The 16778-nt window shown below is 35.6% G+C and overlaps 1 protein-coding gene across 1 annotated transcript; it reads left to right on the top strand.

Moving 5' to 3' along the window:
- The first annotated feature begins 375 nt into the window (after positions 1 to 375).
- On the top strand, positions 376 to 16351 carry LOC122205541 (vacuolar protein sorting-associated protein 13A-like). The gene is made up of 5 exons (XM_042913975.1): positions 376 to 1033; positions 9650 to 9735; positions 12377 to 12500; positions 15153 to 15227; positions 15322 to 16351. The coding sequence occupies exons 2-5, from the start codon at positions 9653 to 9655 to the stop codon at positions 15370 to 15372; spliced, it is 333 nt and encodes a 110-aa protein (XP_042769909.1). The 5' UTR covers positions 376 to 1033; positions 9650 to 9652; the 3' UTR covers positions 15373 to 16351.
- The last annotated feature ends 427 nt before the right edge of the window (positions 16352 to 16778 follow it).

Consider the following 16778-nt stretch of genomic DNA (forward strand, 5'->3'; position numbering starts at 1 on the left):
CTAAACACGTAATTCTTGATTGGGTATGCTGTGTTTTTCTAAATTATCATTTAGATTATCATTTAGAGTAGAAAATGCTTAACTATACGTCTACAAAGATTTTTCTGAATGTAGAACTTGGGATTTCTATGAATTAAAAAATTGGTAGACCCATACTTCCATGGATAAAGCTAAATTCCTCTTGTGAATCGTTAGCTAACATTGATAAGAAAATTTTCAAAAAATAGATTTTTTTTTTACTTCGCGACTGTAGTACATGCTCAGTGAAGAAAAGTCAGAAACTACAGAAATAAAAATTATCCTATCTCCCCACCATTTATGATATATTTCCTTTTTAAATTTTTTATTAACATGATAGTGATCCAAATACGTAAATTTCTGTTATGTTATAAATTTTTATAAGCAGAATTATTAACTTCTAAAAATTAAAAAAGTGATCTATCCATGGAATAATCCCCAATGTGGGAAACTGGTCTTTATTTCTAGAATACATAAAAGCCAGCAGAACCTTTTCTCAATTTTTATAATTTTTTGTAGTTACAAGTTTTATTTTCTTTTTAACTGAACATGTTTGTACCTTTTTACAAAGTTTCCATCCCTTAAATAAATATCCTCTTAAAATGAGTGTGTGTGATCCTTATGTCCTTCACATGTAGGAATGTTGTCAGCTGGGTTATTCCACGAGGGTAGCATACTCAAGCTTTTCAGATATTTTACACCTTTATCTGTGTTGTCTTTGAATCTCTTACATCTCTTACCTTAATATCATAGTTGCGATTATGTGAGTTGTTGTAGAAGGGAGGCTGTTTTTGTTTGTTGTATATTTCTTTTCTTTCAGAAATTACAGATGTTTATAATTAGCCTCAAACACTGCCCTAATAGCAATTGGAAGATAACTGCCTTCAGCCGACGTGGTCTTTCCCTTTACCTCTGGAGGAGAATTACAACTGATCTGGAAGAAAGGGCTTACCATAGGCAGTCAGATCACCAGAGTAGTGCTGAACACTCTTCCTGGCTTCATCTGAAATTTTGAGTAAGTGGACAAGAACTAGGAGACAGATGCTTATTGGATTTTACTCTTCATTTTGTAACTCTTCCCGTCCAGAAGCCAGTTTCTGAATGGGATGAGACAACTGAAGAGAGCCAAATCCTGTTATCGAGGCAAGTTAGAGCTCTTAGCATCTCAACTAAAGCAGATCCTATGAGAAAGGAGATTAACCTAGATACATTCTAATACATCATTTATCAATTTGGCGGAGGTCTCTTAGAGAGTCTTTGATACATCATTTTAGAAGGCCTGTTCTTTCCAACATTTAGTAGTAAGTCCCACTGACTTTATTTTGCACCAGAAGAGTAATTCACTCCACTTAGAACCTTCCAGTATTACATAACAATACCTTTTGAATAAGACTTTGGAATTATATCTTTTTCTGGAGGTGATGATTCCACTTGAGTTTTTTCTTTGTATCAATTATAAAATTATTTTTTTGATTCTTTTTTAGTTCAGTAACCTGAATGAGACCAATTCAATTTCTCAATCTTTTAGGGAAGGATAAATACTATTAAAATAGAAAATTTAGTACATTTAACTTTAAAATCCTTAAATGTTAAGTTCAGGTAGGTTTACCTGGAGTCTCTCTTCTTCCCAAAGATGTGCAAATAGAGCTTCAACTTTGCAGTAGTTATTAGCTTAGAAGCTATTTAGCCTTTATTTTAGCTATAGGTGCTAAATTGTAACCTGGAACTCAGTACATGACCTCTGTACTTCTGTGTTAGAGCTCTACCTCATATGGCTTCCCCTGGTTACTGTGGACAGCACCCAGAGTCTCAGCATGAGTTGAGCTTAGGAAAGCTCATTTGAAACTTTTTTTTAGTGTGTGCTCTAACAGTAGTGTTCTTAGAAAACATTGGTATAAGTTATGAAAAATCTATTTTTTATTGGCCAAATGTCCTATGGAAGAAAGGTGTTCTCTTGCCAAATGAAGCAATTCATTTTCATGCAGAATTAAATTGGAGGCCACTTTGATTCATCCAAAAACAAACTTTCATGTCATCTATGGAAGGAAGCACCGTGTACTTTTTCTATCAGTCTTTAGTTACAAATTCAAATGAAATTGATGTCCCAGTTACTTTTGATGATGACTCTAATGAATTTTAATGTCAAATTTTCTGTGAAAAATTACCACTGTGAAGAACCCTATAGGAAGCAGTGTGGAGAAAAATGTACAGTAGGCATTTTGTGGCACTTCCGTCTGAGGTAGTTGTTTTAGTTAAAGATCTCATGAAGCTCCAATGGTGGAATATATAAGTATAGGAGGCTGCATGTTTCTTGTAAAGTTAACTTGTATAGAATTGGCAGGCTATTTCAAATTTTAAAATTGCCAAAAAAGTAAATGTATAATTGTATACGTGTAATTGAATTTTTGCTAGATGATCTGGTAGTATAGGTTATATGAATACCAAGAAGAAACAGTGTCATGTACTCCTACAAGTATTTTGTTACATTCTTACTAGTTTCGTATTGGACACTCTTCTAGATCTTAAGATTACAGGTCTGAAGAGAGTAGTCAGCATTGCTGTTCATCTTTTCTGAGATTACGACCGTAGTGAACTTTATTCTAGTTACTGGGGACAAAACAAAAGCTATGTTAGAGGCCATCCCTGTCCTGTCAGATCTTCACAGTCTCATTCCTGTTGGCTGTTGAGCTGCTTACTAAATGCAAGGCTCTAAGAGACTGTAGGACTCAAAAGAGACAAGATACACCCAACCATCCCAGAAGATAATGATTCCTAGGTATTACAGGACACTGGAGCGTTGTAAGAGATACGGTACAGCTTGTAGGATGTCTGGATCCAGATTACAGTGAGCTGTTAAAATGGCAGCTCACTGTATCTGCTGGACTCTATGTAGTTCTTTGGGCTAACCCATTTTGACAATAAAACTTATCTGAGCTATAGCAGTATCTTATGGCTCAGGGCCTGGATTCTAGAGCCAAGTAAACCTGAATTCAGCTCCAGCTTTTCCTTTCACTAGCTTTATAATCTTCTAGTCTGCTTGCCTGGCCGCAATTTCCAAACTGTAAAATGGAGATAATTCTGCTACTTAACAATTGGTGTTAAGTAGTGTTAGTGTCATAACACCAAGATACAACAGTACCTTGGTGTTGGTAACATAGTACCAAGATAACAGTAACCTTGGTGGTGTTGATAGGATCTAAACAAGTAAGGTAACGTGTGTGACTGTTAGTACAGTGTACAGTAAGAACTCATTGTATTTTCATTATTCCAGGTGAATACCGGTTGATGCTAGTTCTTGGTCATCATTATATAAATTTTATGTTTTACATTTGTCTCCTTTTTATCAGGATAAAAGCATTAATGAATCTTACCCTTTTTCTTCCTTTCAACATTAATGGAATACTGTAATTAAAATATCACAACCATTTCCACATATTAATTGGTGAACAAGAGAAACAATCCTCAGTGATTTGGACTGCTCTGAATTACATACTATTTTGAAAGAAATGTTAAAATGTTTAAAATAAGTTCTTAAGTATGTGTAGCATGATGGGTCAATAAATGATGCTCAGTAGAGGTTCTGCTGGAAATGTGTTTAGAGAGACTTGTAACTATCCACTTAAAATTATTTTTGGCCCTTCTTCTGGAAGGGCCAATGTAATGGTCTTTTATTATCAATGCACATAATTATGTCATGAGCATAATTCTCTCCTTTCTCCAGTCTTTGAGTTGAACCAGTTGATGATAGTTCATATCTCTTAAGGTAGTAGTGGTTTACTTGATTTGATTTTTAAGTTGGCGGGGTTATACTCAACTTTCCTTCCCGGTCTAAACTGTTAGCAGAATTTACCCTTTTGATTAACAATCAGAATAGCTCATTAGCTTGGGAGGAGGCAAAGGTATGGGAGATTCAGAAAGACCTGATTCCTTACCAGATTTGATGACTGTCACTGAGATTTGAAGTTGTTTTTTTTTTTTTTTTCACATCAACTTGCCTCACAGAATAGGCCAAATAACACTCCTTCACTGTTGGTTACATTTATTGTGTTAGGTATATGAAATTATTGAGCTTTGAGGTAATGAATTTCCACTACATTTTATCATGAAGCGTGGTTGAATGCCTTGTGTCTCCTGGCGAGGGCCCTGAAATCTCTCATGTTTGAAGTGAATTAGTAAAACAGTTTTTATCTCTAACCTTTAATCCAATAACTCTAGGAAAGTTATGCTTCTTGATCACATTTTTCTCTAAAGATAGCGATTGTTTTGAACAAGTTGTCTATTTACTTCTTAAATAATTGAGAAATGATAGCCTTTATTATTTTAATTTACGATTACCTACCTACATTTTGTTGTTTTTAAAAACAAGCTTAATTTTTTAGTATAATCTGTTTATAGGCCTTTCCTCTTTCCCCATCATCTGCTGACTATTCAAATTAGCCAGTGTATAAAGGTGTTTATTAGTTGTCCAGTAGATTGTCTTGTCTGATAGCATTCTGACTCTTTATTTCTCATCTAGATGAATTTCATTTTCCTCTCATCCTTCATGTTTCTGTCTTTTAAAAAAAACAACAAAAACCATTTATACTTCCATGAGACTGTGTGGTCTTCCAAAAGAGCCAGGTACTGATCAGATTTGGGGGTTTTTTGATTTGTTTTGTTTTGTTTTGTTTTGCTGAACTGTGTGTTCTTATCCTTTATCCAATTTCCTGAAGTAAATCTCCCATGAATATTATCACTTTAGATTGTTTGGGATTTAAAGCCTTCCATGTTTGTGATTTATTCCCCATATCTGTGTTTTCATATTTTGCTTTGTTCTTTTCAGAAATATTTTTGTTATAGAACTTTGCTGATTCATAGCATTTGGACGACTTGAACATGTTAGCAATATAATTTTCAACGTCTCTTCTTTTTCTAAAGTATTGGAATTACCTGATATGAAATGTGGATGTTAGTAGAGGGTGACCCTGACACCCCTATCTTATAGGTTCCTACCATCAGTGTATTTCTAGGTTTGCAGTCACTTTGGATTTATTTGTATCTAATAAACTAAGGTCTACATACTCTTCTAATGCAAAAAGAACCCTTTTACCAGTAACCGTACATTTTAATTATCTATAAATTCTGACAGTTATATGTAACAGTTCCTTTGTGTTCTCAAACGATGTGTATTTTAATGAATAAGGCAAAATTTGTTTTTTTTTTTATTTTACACCGCGTGTTAAATGAGGCTAACATGTCTAACATACTGGCTAATGTACTTGATACTTCAGCCTAATTATTGGATTTCAGCCAAATTTTTGTCTTTATGCAAAGGCTGTATATAGTGATTCCTAGCCCTAGTTTTGTAGTTCTTCATTTATTTTAAAGGGTATCACAAATTATTTCAGCAGAAACATTGATACCTAATATCTGTTTGGGAAAGGGGAAGACAGGATATTAACACTGAACTATTTGAACCCTACTAACCTAAAAAAAAAAATTAGCCTGCCTGCACTGCTTTAGCAGCCTGCTTCAGCAACATCCAGCATCAGGGATATTGAAGACACTTTTGAGGTATCATGGGAAACGTGTGACTGGCACCATAAGAGGAAACATCATGGTATAGTGAAAAGCACTGGAACTAGAAGGGAAGAAACCACTTTTCTGAGCCCACTCTTGCAACTGACAGTATGACCCCAAGCAAGTCACTTAACTGTAATCTTAGCTAATCACACGAGGTTGCTTTGAAGAGTAGGTGGGTAAGACACTTACCTGATTCTCCATTATTTCATGTGTATATAAGGTCGTGTTTGGATGAACAGTAACTTTGCTTTAGGTTGAAAATTGTTTTTTTTTTCTGAAATGATTTATAATGATGCTATGAAAAGTAAAAGTCTAAATATATAGAAAACTTATAAAGTGAAATAATTAGGCAATTGTAACCAAAGGCATGATGTTTGTAGACTTACAGCATGATGGAAGATGATGGTTGATAAGCCATCATATTCTTTCACTCCCATGCTTCTATGGGACTGGGTTCCCTATTCTTCTCTATTCACCTGTTTGTAATGGAGTTTTGCTATATAAGGACTTATCTTTGATATTTACTCAAATATATCCATTCTGATAACAGCACAGTTCAGTGTGTGTTCAAAATAGGCAGCTGTATGACAATCGTGTCCATTTGTCTTTCAAGTGTTGGATCTAAGGTTTTTGGTGAACTCCAGAAAACATAGCATGAGTGACTTTTGGGGGGATTTCTAGCTTTTACTTCCACCAGATGCTACTGTGACGTTTGACATTGGTTTAATTGCTTATTTGCACAGGTTACATTTTATTTAAGTTGGGTGTGAAAAGTGGAAAGTATTGCAAAGCAGGCTCCTCTACAATGCCCAAATTTAAAACATTAAAATAGAAGCTAGGTACCTAGAGGTAAACCATAGCTTTTAAGCTGTTTGAAGGTTGTGGTCTATTAATGAGGCATATAGACTCTTGACTTACAGTAGTGGTGATATTCTTGAGATCAGCATTTGTACTCTTGATTTTTAACCTTTTTTTTTTTTTTTAAGTTTATTTTGAGAGAGAGTGAGCAAGGGAGGGCCAGAGAGAGAGAGAATGAGAAAATCATAAGCAGGCTCCGCACTGCAAGCACGAAGCCCAATGTGGGGCTTAAACTCAGGAACCTTGAGATCATGAGCTAAGCCAAAATCCAGAGTCAGACACTTAACTAACTCAGCCACCCAGGTGCCCCTGTACTCTTGATATTTAAACTTGGTTATACAGAACAAAAGAAAATAATACTTTAAGCTAATTTCTTTTCAAATACAAAAAATAACCGAAAAGTGTATAAAATTAAAAATAATAGTTTCACTTCTGCCCCCACTATTAACCTTTTCAAGCCCAGAGATAAGTGCTATTACATTGTAGTGTGTTATCACCAACCCTTCCAGATATGTCTTGTGAATATATAAATAAGTGTACATGTATGTTTTTAGTACCCCCATTCATTCCCAGCAATGTAATTGCTCTTCATTTAGTATATGTTGTACATCTTTCTTTTTTTTTTTTTATTTTTATTTTTTTTAACATTTATTTATTTTTGAGACAGAGAGAGACAGAGCATGAACGGGGGAGGGGCAGAGAGAGAGGGAGACACAGAATCGGAAGCAGGCTCCAGGCTCTGGGCCATCAGCCCAGAGCCTGACGTGGGGCTCGAACTCACGGACCGCAAGATCGTGACCTGAGCCGAAGTCGGACACTCAACCGACTGAACCACCCAGGCGCCCCGCACATCTTTCTATATCATTATGCACATCTGCATTTTTCTTTCATGACCACATAATGTCACATTGTATGGCTATACTATAATTTATTTAAACAGTCCCCTTTATGATTTTAACTTAGTATTACTGTGAAGATTCTATAATGTATATCTTGGCATAGTTTTGCATAAGATAAATCCTAGCAGTCAAATTCCTCACTTAAAGGGTATTTTTAATTGATTGGCATTTTCTTGATTTTGAGTTGTTGAACATATTCTCATATGTTTATTGGTCAGGTTTGTTGCACTTAACACATTTTCCTATTGGTTTACTCGGTTTTCTTCTGTTGAATTGTTCATATTCCTAGAATTCTCTGTTATGAAATTAGCTCCATATCTCTGGATTGACAGATATTTTCCCAGTTTATTCTGTAATCTTTATGTTATTTTACTTTGTTCTGTTTGTTTACTGTTTTGCCACCCAGTAATGCTTAATTTCCAAGTACTTAACATTTTTTTATATTGTTTTATAGACTTTGTGTTTTATATTTAAGGTTGTCTCACTTTAAGGTTATTAAAATGTTACTTTTTCTTGTACTTATATAGTTTCATTTTGTATGCCTAAATCCATGAGCCCCCTGGAATTGATTTGGTATGGAGAGAAATGGGGACCCAGCTTTAGCTAGCATGTTACCTGAAACACCATTTAATAAAACATGCTTCTCCCAGTAATTTAAAATGCTATCTGGATTTTATGTATCCCTGTTTTTGGATATGTAGTATTTTATAACGTCCCAGTGTACATTTTGGTCAGTTTCTGGAATCTGTATTCTTTCTGTTGACCCATCTGTGTATAACTGCCAGTGAGCACTTAACCGTTTCACCAGTTGTGCTCATGTCTGCTAGCTTAGTTCTCACTCAGCTTTTACAATTTATTGGGTATCAACACTTTTTCTCCTAGAGAAATTTTAGTATAATTTTGTCAAATCACTTCCTCTTCTCTCCCCAGAAGAAACTAACACACCCTATCCAGGGGTCATATTGTTTTGGCGGGGTGGTAAAAATTGGGGTTGGGGAAGGGAATAACAGCACTATTGTAATGAATTTTTCTATCCAGGATACGACATGGATTTCCATTTTCACGTTTTCTGTTATTCCCCTCAATAGTGCTATAGCTTTTATCACATAAATTTTGCATGTTATTTGTTAAGTTTATGCATAAATGTTTATTTTTTATTATCCTGATAAACAGAATTTTTTTCCTTCCATTTTTCTATTTGATACTGTGTTTATAAAACAAAGTTACTGGGTTTATATACTTGGGTTTTCCAGACAATACTGTCATCTGCAAAAAATTTCTATTCTTCCTATGCAATTTGATACTTTTTAATATTTTATATTTTCTTAGAATATGACCTAAGATTATCTTGAAGTCACTTGTTAGCTTTTAATTTTAAGTTTTAGACATAGCCTAATGGAACACAATTTTCTGAAATCTTTTTATCTCTTTTGGATTTCTTCAAGAGATCTGACATTTTGGCTGAATTCTTAACATACCGCTTTTTGAGGGATCTTAGTCACAGTTACACTGTTTGCCCTTAAAAAGTAATAAAAAATGAAGTAAAAAAAAAAAAAAAAGTAGGCTAGCCCACAATATATTTTAAGTAGCCAAAGTAACTCTGTCCTCAGAGTAAATGATATTTAGAACAGAATTAAAAATGATGTGTATTTCATTTATATAATTATTTTTATATTTTCTGGGACAAAGAATTGTTGACAATGTCACGGATAGACAGTGTTTCCACAGTCTTGAAAATAAAGGTTGTTGTATATGCTAATTAGGTCCCACAGTTCGTGTTTGTCCAGAGACACTCTGCTCCTCATTTGTGAATGAGTTACGAGACTGGGAAAGAAAAGCATGTTTGTAAGGCAGATAGGAAAATTCCAGGGAAGATGCAAGATGGGACCAATACTAATTTATGTGATACATACGTTTACAATGTGTTAGCATTTACATGTGTTTTTTGTACATAGGTGATCAAATACTAGTATGTTTTTTAAGAGAAAATGAATGTGATAGTTCAGTAGTAACCTTAACAGGTTCAATTTAAACTCTGTAAGGTCATGACATTATCTTCTAAAAATCCAGCATTAAACATTGATATAGCTGCAATTGAGTCATCTTGAATAAATCAGTACAAATAGGTGCTTTTAAAAAAGGAAGCAGCAATAGTTTTCTGAATATTCAATTATATGATGTATTTACTGTATAAATATGTTAATAATTTGCCCCCATTGAGAAATGGCTTTTAGAGGATCACAATGCATTCATTACTTGCATTAGAATAGAAATACTAATGAAATTCTCACTCTCTCTCACCTTTTTTTTAGGTCATGGAAAATGGAAGATTTGCAAAATACAAGTATTTTACCCATGTCATGATCAACAAAACAGATATGTTAATGATAACTAAAAGGTAACTTTGTTGAATGTAATTTGGTAAGAGGTTAACTGAGAGCCACTCGTGAAGGGAAGCAGTTGACGTTCACCATTTTTGGCACATAGTCACCCCGATTCCTGCTAACTCTGGTCCTCTTGCTCTACAAGCCTCATCAGAAAACCTTACATAAATTTATGTTCAGCTTCGTGCATGAGTGCGGATAAGTCATAGCCATGCACAAACGTAAATTGTTTAGTATTTTTTCAACCAATTTGAATAATATAGAAATTCCCATAACACTGTCCTCACAGTACCATTTCTTCCCGCTCTGAAAAAAGTGTACAGTTTCAGATGACTCCAGAAGTCTTCTAGTAATATCTATCCATTAGCATACATAGAGATTCAGTCACATAAGTAAATAACATCACTGGAGACAGGTGATTCCTTACGTGGATACTCCCAGCTCCAACCAGATCCTCAAGTAGACGTGTAGATCGAGGTACATGCAAAATTACTCAGCGGCATAGCTTCAGAGGGGCTAGTTTTTGCAGGAGTTACTGTTAAACTGCGGGAAAGAGTCAGCTGCTGCAGTATTAAGACGGGGGTTTTGGATGGATGGCACAGAGTGAAATGTGGCTGAGGGGGAGAGGTTGTGGCTAACTGAAAGAAATTGTCAATAAACCTCTGGTTTTGTTCACTATTGAGAAGGTGAAGTTGTATTAGCACTTACTGGTTCAAATTCACTGTTGAACTTAGCAGTCATTTCTGACGTTTTTCGTACTAACCACTTCCGAGTCTAGAATTTACAACACTATATTAATTTTCTTATATAAAAGTCACACAAAGTAGAAAATCCACGTGGTATTAGAAGGTATACATGTAAAAGTTAATCTTCGTTGCATCCTAGGTACCAGTCCCTCTTTTCCCGGTCCTACAGGCCACCATTTTTACCTGTTTCCTCCTTGAAGTATTCTCTGCCTATACAAGCATACACGCATACGTATCTTAACATAAATGGGAATCTGTTACACATACCATTCTGTACCATTTTTTGCTTAAGATCTATGTCTTGAAGATTATTCCATATCAACATATGGAGATCTTTCTTAACTTGTAAAGGACTACTTTAGCATTTATAGGTATGTACTAAATTTTACATCTAAGTCAATAAACTTTTATAATTGGGGGGCAATGCTTCAAGCATTCTTGTTCTAGCGATTTTCAATCATCTTTTTATTAACCCTCTCCCCCACTGACGAAGCGAACTGTGACTCATCAGAGTTAAACAAGAGTCGGTTTATAGATTAGTTTGCAAGATTTAAAAAATTAACTTTTCAACATAATGGATCTCTTTAAAGGAAGTCATGTAAACCCTGATAAAGTAAGGGAAGTGAGTTAGTTGCAGTTGAGTGAAAGGTGATACTCGTACCTAGGATTTCCTTTATTTCCACGTTTCATATTTGAGAATTAAAGTGTCTTTGAGGGGCGCCTGGGTGGCTCAGTGGGTTATGTGTCCAACTCTTGATATCAGCTTAAGTCATGATCTCACAGTTGAAGGATCAAGCCTGGTGTTGGGTGTGGCGCTGAGAGTGGAGCCTCCCTGGGATCCACCATCTCCTCCTCGGTCCCTCCCCTGCTCTCACTCAGTCTCTCTCTCTAAATAAATAAATAAACTTAAAAAAAGAAAAACAGGTCTTTGAGTCAGGAAAGGGAGTACCAGGAACATACTACGAGATGAGCCTGTCTTTGACTTTTCACGTGGTTGAGGACCTAGGAGAGGACCAGTCGGTTTTTTCCACCAGTACCTGTCATCCAGGATTGGTGAGAAAGGGGAGCAGAGACCGAAGATTGAAGTGATAGATGTAAGTCCTGATTAGTTGTCCCAACCAGGAGCCAGCTCTTTTCTTTATTGCAGTCCCTTGACTTAAAGTATGTATTACTTAAAAAAATAATCTGCTTGCACCTAGAGTTGATGTTTCAACCAGAAGGAATTGGGGAAGGAAAGCCTTTGAATGAAGGATTAAATAGAATTATAGACAATGCATTTTCATTTCTTGATTTTTACCCCCCTCAAAAATGGGAAAACAAGAATTAATTTTAAAAACCTCTTTCTGAGGTAGGTTGGTAAGCCTATTGCATGGAGCTTTGGTAATAAAAACATTTATTCTAAAGCATTAGTTACACAAAAGCTCTCCAAAATATTGGTTAATAATAGGCTCTGTAAGTTTATTTTGTATAAAGCGTCTTACATATTTGAATTTAGAAGTACTTCATTTTTTCTAACTTAGGTATTATGTGCTACCAATTTCCCACAAAACATTGCTTTAGCTACCTCCCACAAATTTTATGTTGTGTTATATTTTAGTTCTCATTCAGTTCAAGACATTTTCTAATTTCTTTTGAGATTGTTTGACTCACGGATTATTTAGAAGTATGCTAATTTCTAAGCGTTTAGAAATAATTGTTTCTGTTACTGGTTTCTAGTTTAATTTCATTATGATCTGAGGACATACTTTGTATGGTTTCAGTTCTTTTAAATTCCTTAAGGTTATTTATGACTCATAATACAGTCTCTGTTTGCATTATGTGCACTTGCAATGAATGTATATCTTGCTATTATTATATTACTGGATATAAGTGCCTTTATGTCTACAGTGGGTTCTTTTTTTCCCCCCAGTGGTGTCTTGTTTGTAACAAAAGGAACATTTGGACAGCTTACATGTGAGTGGCAGTATAGTTTTGATGAGTTTACCAAAGAGCCCTTCATTGTTCATGGGAGAAGATTACGCATCGAAGCAAAGGTACGTTGAATAGATTTTTTTGAAAACTTGGAACTGAAGATAATAAATTGAAACGGTCCTCCTTTGTAATTTTCCCATCTCTTTTATAGACATTGCTTTGTCTTACGATGGTTTTCCTTGACACCTTCTGTCTTATGCAGATTTAAAGAAAAGAAAGCTAGGCCAAGAAAAAATGTGATACTTTATGTGCTATTACATGGACAACAGTGTTCCTGAGATTTCATTTTCTATTCAGTAACAGAACCCCGCTTTCTCACTGCTGTCCAAGACACTCAAATGAGAAATCCATTTGTATACGTCAGAATCTCCAGCAGTTCCTTACAAAATGTTTTTCCCTGAAAATCTTACAAAAAGATACTTAAAAAGTTCTCTCTCTCTCTAATAGACCATTGTTGGTGGTTCTTTTTCTTTTTATAGATATTATCTTCCCAATTCAGTTATAATCTTGAAGGCAGATACCATTTCTCACTCTGCATTCATTACTAGCACAGTGCCTGGTACTTGGATGTAGATAAAATGAATTGCTTGTCTTTTGGCAAATCAGCAGAGACTCATTATACATTGTAAGTTGTAAAGATTGCACGACATATTATATGTGATACAAAGAAATACAAGGTATTTGGCTTCATGGTATTTGACCAGATACCTATGTGTAGGGGGCACTTTGGCATTGGCTGTGCGCGTAGGAAATATTGTAAATGACACAACCAAAGTAAGTTTTGTTCTTTGTTATTTTTGTTGTATTTTGACTTTGAGGAATTTAATTGGCTCCTGTAACTGAAAGTCTTAGGTCTTTATCTGCTAGTTTAGATATGCTCCAGTGATGTCATTAGCGGTTATTCTCTCTCCCTTCCTCTCCTCCATTCTCTCCTTCACCACCCCTGCTTCTAGGTCCTACTTTCTTCAGTGTTGGCTTCATTGTCAAGCCGGCCAGCAGAAGTTCCAGGTTTATATCCTACTAGCTCAGCAGAATGAAAGCATCTCACTGGGTCTCACTGGGCCACCTTTGGTCACATGCCTATTCCTGAACTAATCTCTTTGGTCAGAGAGCGGGTATGAGCCAGTTGGCCAGGTGAGGGTCATGGGATCACCATGATGCTACCAAGAAGGAAGGGTCAACTCTATCTGAAGTATTTGGAGTGAGAGAAGGTGAGAAGTAGTTACCCAAAGACTCAAAAAGTTGTTGCTGGAAGAAAGGGCAGTAGACACAGGCAGGCAAAAACAACAGATGTTTTCTTGGCTAGTCTGTAGAACAGAACTGCCCTTAGACCTTGTGTTTAACCATTGAAAACCATTTCTCTAGTCTTCCCACTCGTTCCAAAGACACAAACAGCTCATGAGTAGACCGGCCACTTGTTCTTGAGGATCTTAGACCAACTTACACATTGAGAATTTCTCTGATTCACTCAGAAAATGAAAGGCCCTGTGGCCTTATTATACAAAGTAATGGATAGTGGCTGTTACCTTCTGCTCTAGCCTGTACTGCTTTCTTGGCTTTTTTCATACCTTTTTCTCTCTCCAAAAATAACTAACCTTCTTCTTACCTTCTTGGTTTCTTTCCCTTCTACTTTTCCTTGAAATCTTTTATCAGTGTATATCCTTTTTTTTTTTTTTAAGTAAAAGAATCTGATTTCTTCTGCAGTCTGTATTTACATGGATGTTTGAATTACTTAGAGAAATTGTTCAACCTGTGAGACCCCCACATTTCTTCTTCTGTAGCTCTGCCTATAGTTAATGGAAGTAAACTGCCCTCCTGAATAATCCTGTTATTTCTGTTTGTCTCTCTCATGCTTACCATCCACTATTAGCTCTCCCCACAAACATTGAACAGAATGCCTAAAGAAGGTTAAAAGTAGAGGCCATCAGGGGCGCCTGGGTGGCGCAGTCGGTTAAGCGTCCGACTTCAGCCAGGTCACGATCTCGCGGTCCGTGAGTTCGAGCCCCGCGTCAGGCTCTGGGCTGATGGCTCGGAGCCTGGAGCCTGTTTCCGATTCTGTGTCTCCCTCTCTCTCTGCCCCTCCCCCGTTCATGCTCTGTCTCTCTCTGTCCCAAAAATAAATAAAAAAAAAAAAACGTTGAAAAAAAAAAAAAAAAAAAAAAAAAAAAAAAAGTAGAGGCCATCAGAAAAAAAAAGAAAAAGCAGAGGACATTAAGTTTAAGCTACATTCTTACTGCATGACCAATTTAAAATGTCAGAAGTTACATACATAACACACACCCCATGCAACACGTATGTGTGTATGTATGTACACACATATAGATAATTTTTTTTAGCTGAGCTCATCATGATTTCATGGCCATATATCAAGAACTATCTGAGAAACTATTTGGGGGGGGGGGGAAGAGCTAAATTCTAACATACCCATTATCATTAAGCTTAAGTTACAGAGCTTTAGCAATTTAAATCTCAAAGCTTTGTAACTTAAGCTTAGTGATAATGGATATGTTAGAATTTAGCCCTTCCCCCGCTCCCGCCCCATTTGTGTTTGATTCTTCTTGGATTCTTCATTCTTGGCTTTTTTATGTTTGTTTTTTTAGGTACATAATTTGTGTAAGGTGGACACTTTAAGCACAGATTTATAAAACTGTGGCATTTTAAAATCATATTTCTGCAACTGGATTTTCATTTTAATGAAGTTATTCTGTTTATAGGAACGAGTGAAGTCTGTATTTCATGCCAAAGAGTTTGGAAAAATAATTAACTTCAAGACCCCAGAAGATGCTAGGGTAAAAGCCAACTTCTAGATTTACATTGATTACATTTTGAGTTTCATTGCAAGTTCTTGAAATAAGCAAATGTTGGTTTGTTTCCCCACAACAGTGGATCCTCACGAAACTAGAGGAAGCAAGAGAACCTTCCCCGAGATTCTGATGGAGAATACTGCCTGAAGAGAGACAACAATAAATCATTAGAGTTTCTACCTTGTACCTTTCAAAACCAGTCTGGGAAGTACAGTACAGAAGTAATTTCAAGTAAATAAAAAAAAAAAAAAAATCAGTTACAATCAGGTAAAACAATCAGGTGATTAAAATATTTCAACTCATTGGAGATCCATTTGGTCTTCTAACTTGAATCATGCATATGGTTAACATTCTAATTACTTTACAAAAGCAACATTTATTTGATGAACCTTAAATACTTGCTTCAAGTGATTCTCTGCAGTGTAGAGAAATTGCCCATATTTCACCCCACATGGAGGTAAATTTAATGTTTCTAGTTCACATTTTAAACTTCTGTCATGAAGTTTATAACTTCTATCTTCAGACTCCCTGAATCAGTGATGGGTAAATGATCAAATCAAACATTGCCTTGGTATCAAAAACTTTAGTGGTGGTTTCTTTAGAAACATGAAGTTCTTTTTACAGATAAATATTTTGGTATTATTTTCCTTATTTTTTTATAAAGGATAGGTTTGAATTATACTTCCATAGCATGACTATGAAAAACATTTTTTAATATACTATAATACAGATTGAGTAATACCCCTTCAAGCTTGAAGCCTTAGAAATACTTTCTCAAGCCAACTTCATGGGATCTACTCGGTTTACCCAAGTTACGTTTTTAACATTGCTGACTTTACAGGAAAATCCCTGAAGCCTTAAAATAACAACTCTCCATTCATTGGAAATATGAAATAAAATTCCCACCATCTTAGATGTGAGTTATGCTTCAGAACAGACAGCCCTTCTTGTAAGTAAATATATGTACCCTAAAGTGTTAATTACCTGTTCTGTTGGCAAAAGATTGGGAATTTCTGCTGTGCTTTCTGTACAGTTATTCAAATGAGAATCACTTTTTTAAAAGCTCATCAGAAAAAAAATCGTGGACTGCACATTAATAAAAATAAGGTCATGGGCGGGGGGGGGGGGGGCGGGTTTCTTGGTTTTTGTCCAAGATCTTGTAAATTAATATAATATGAATGTACTTTTTCAAGTGAAAGGGGTTGAATACATGACTGCAAACCATGAAGAGAACAATGCAGTGTCTTATTTCGTTACTGAATAATACAGAGTATTTGATGCATGTCGTATGTGCCATGAAATTATTATAAACAGTTTCTGGGATTGGAGACTCTGGATAGTAATAATTGTGAAATTCTCCTCAGGGTCCTCAAACCCTTGCTTTGTTGTAAAAGCTAAAATAAACAGCATGCCAGACTGTAATTGTATTTCTTCCTGACCATATCCTGCTACTAAATACTTTGATTTTCCTCTGATTATAAAAACACATTGTTTATTATCAGTAGTCTCCCAGTATGTTTTTTTCTTTGCTGAATA

The sequence above is a fragment of the Panthera leo genome, chromosome D4 (assembly GCF_018350215.1).
Source record: "Panthera leo isolate Ple1 chromosome D4, P.leo_Ple1_pat1.1, whole genome shotgun sequence".
Classification (NCBI taxonomy): domain Eukaryota; kingdom Metazoa; phylum Chordata; class Mammalia; order Carnivora; family Felidae; genus Panthera; species Panthera leo.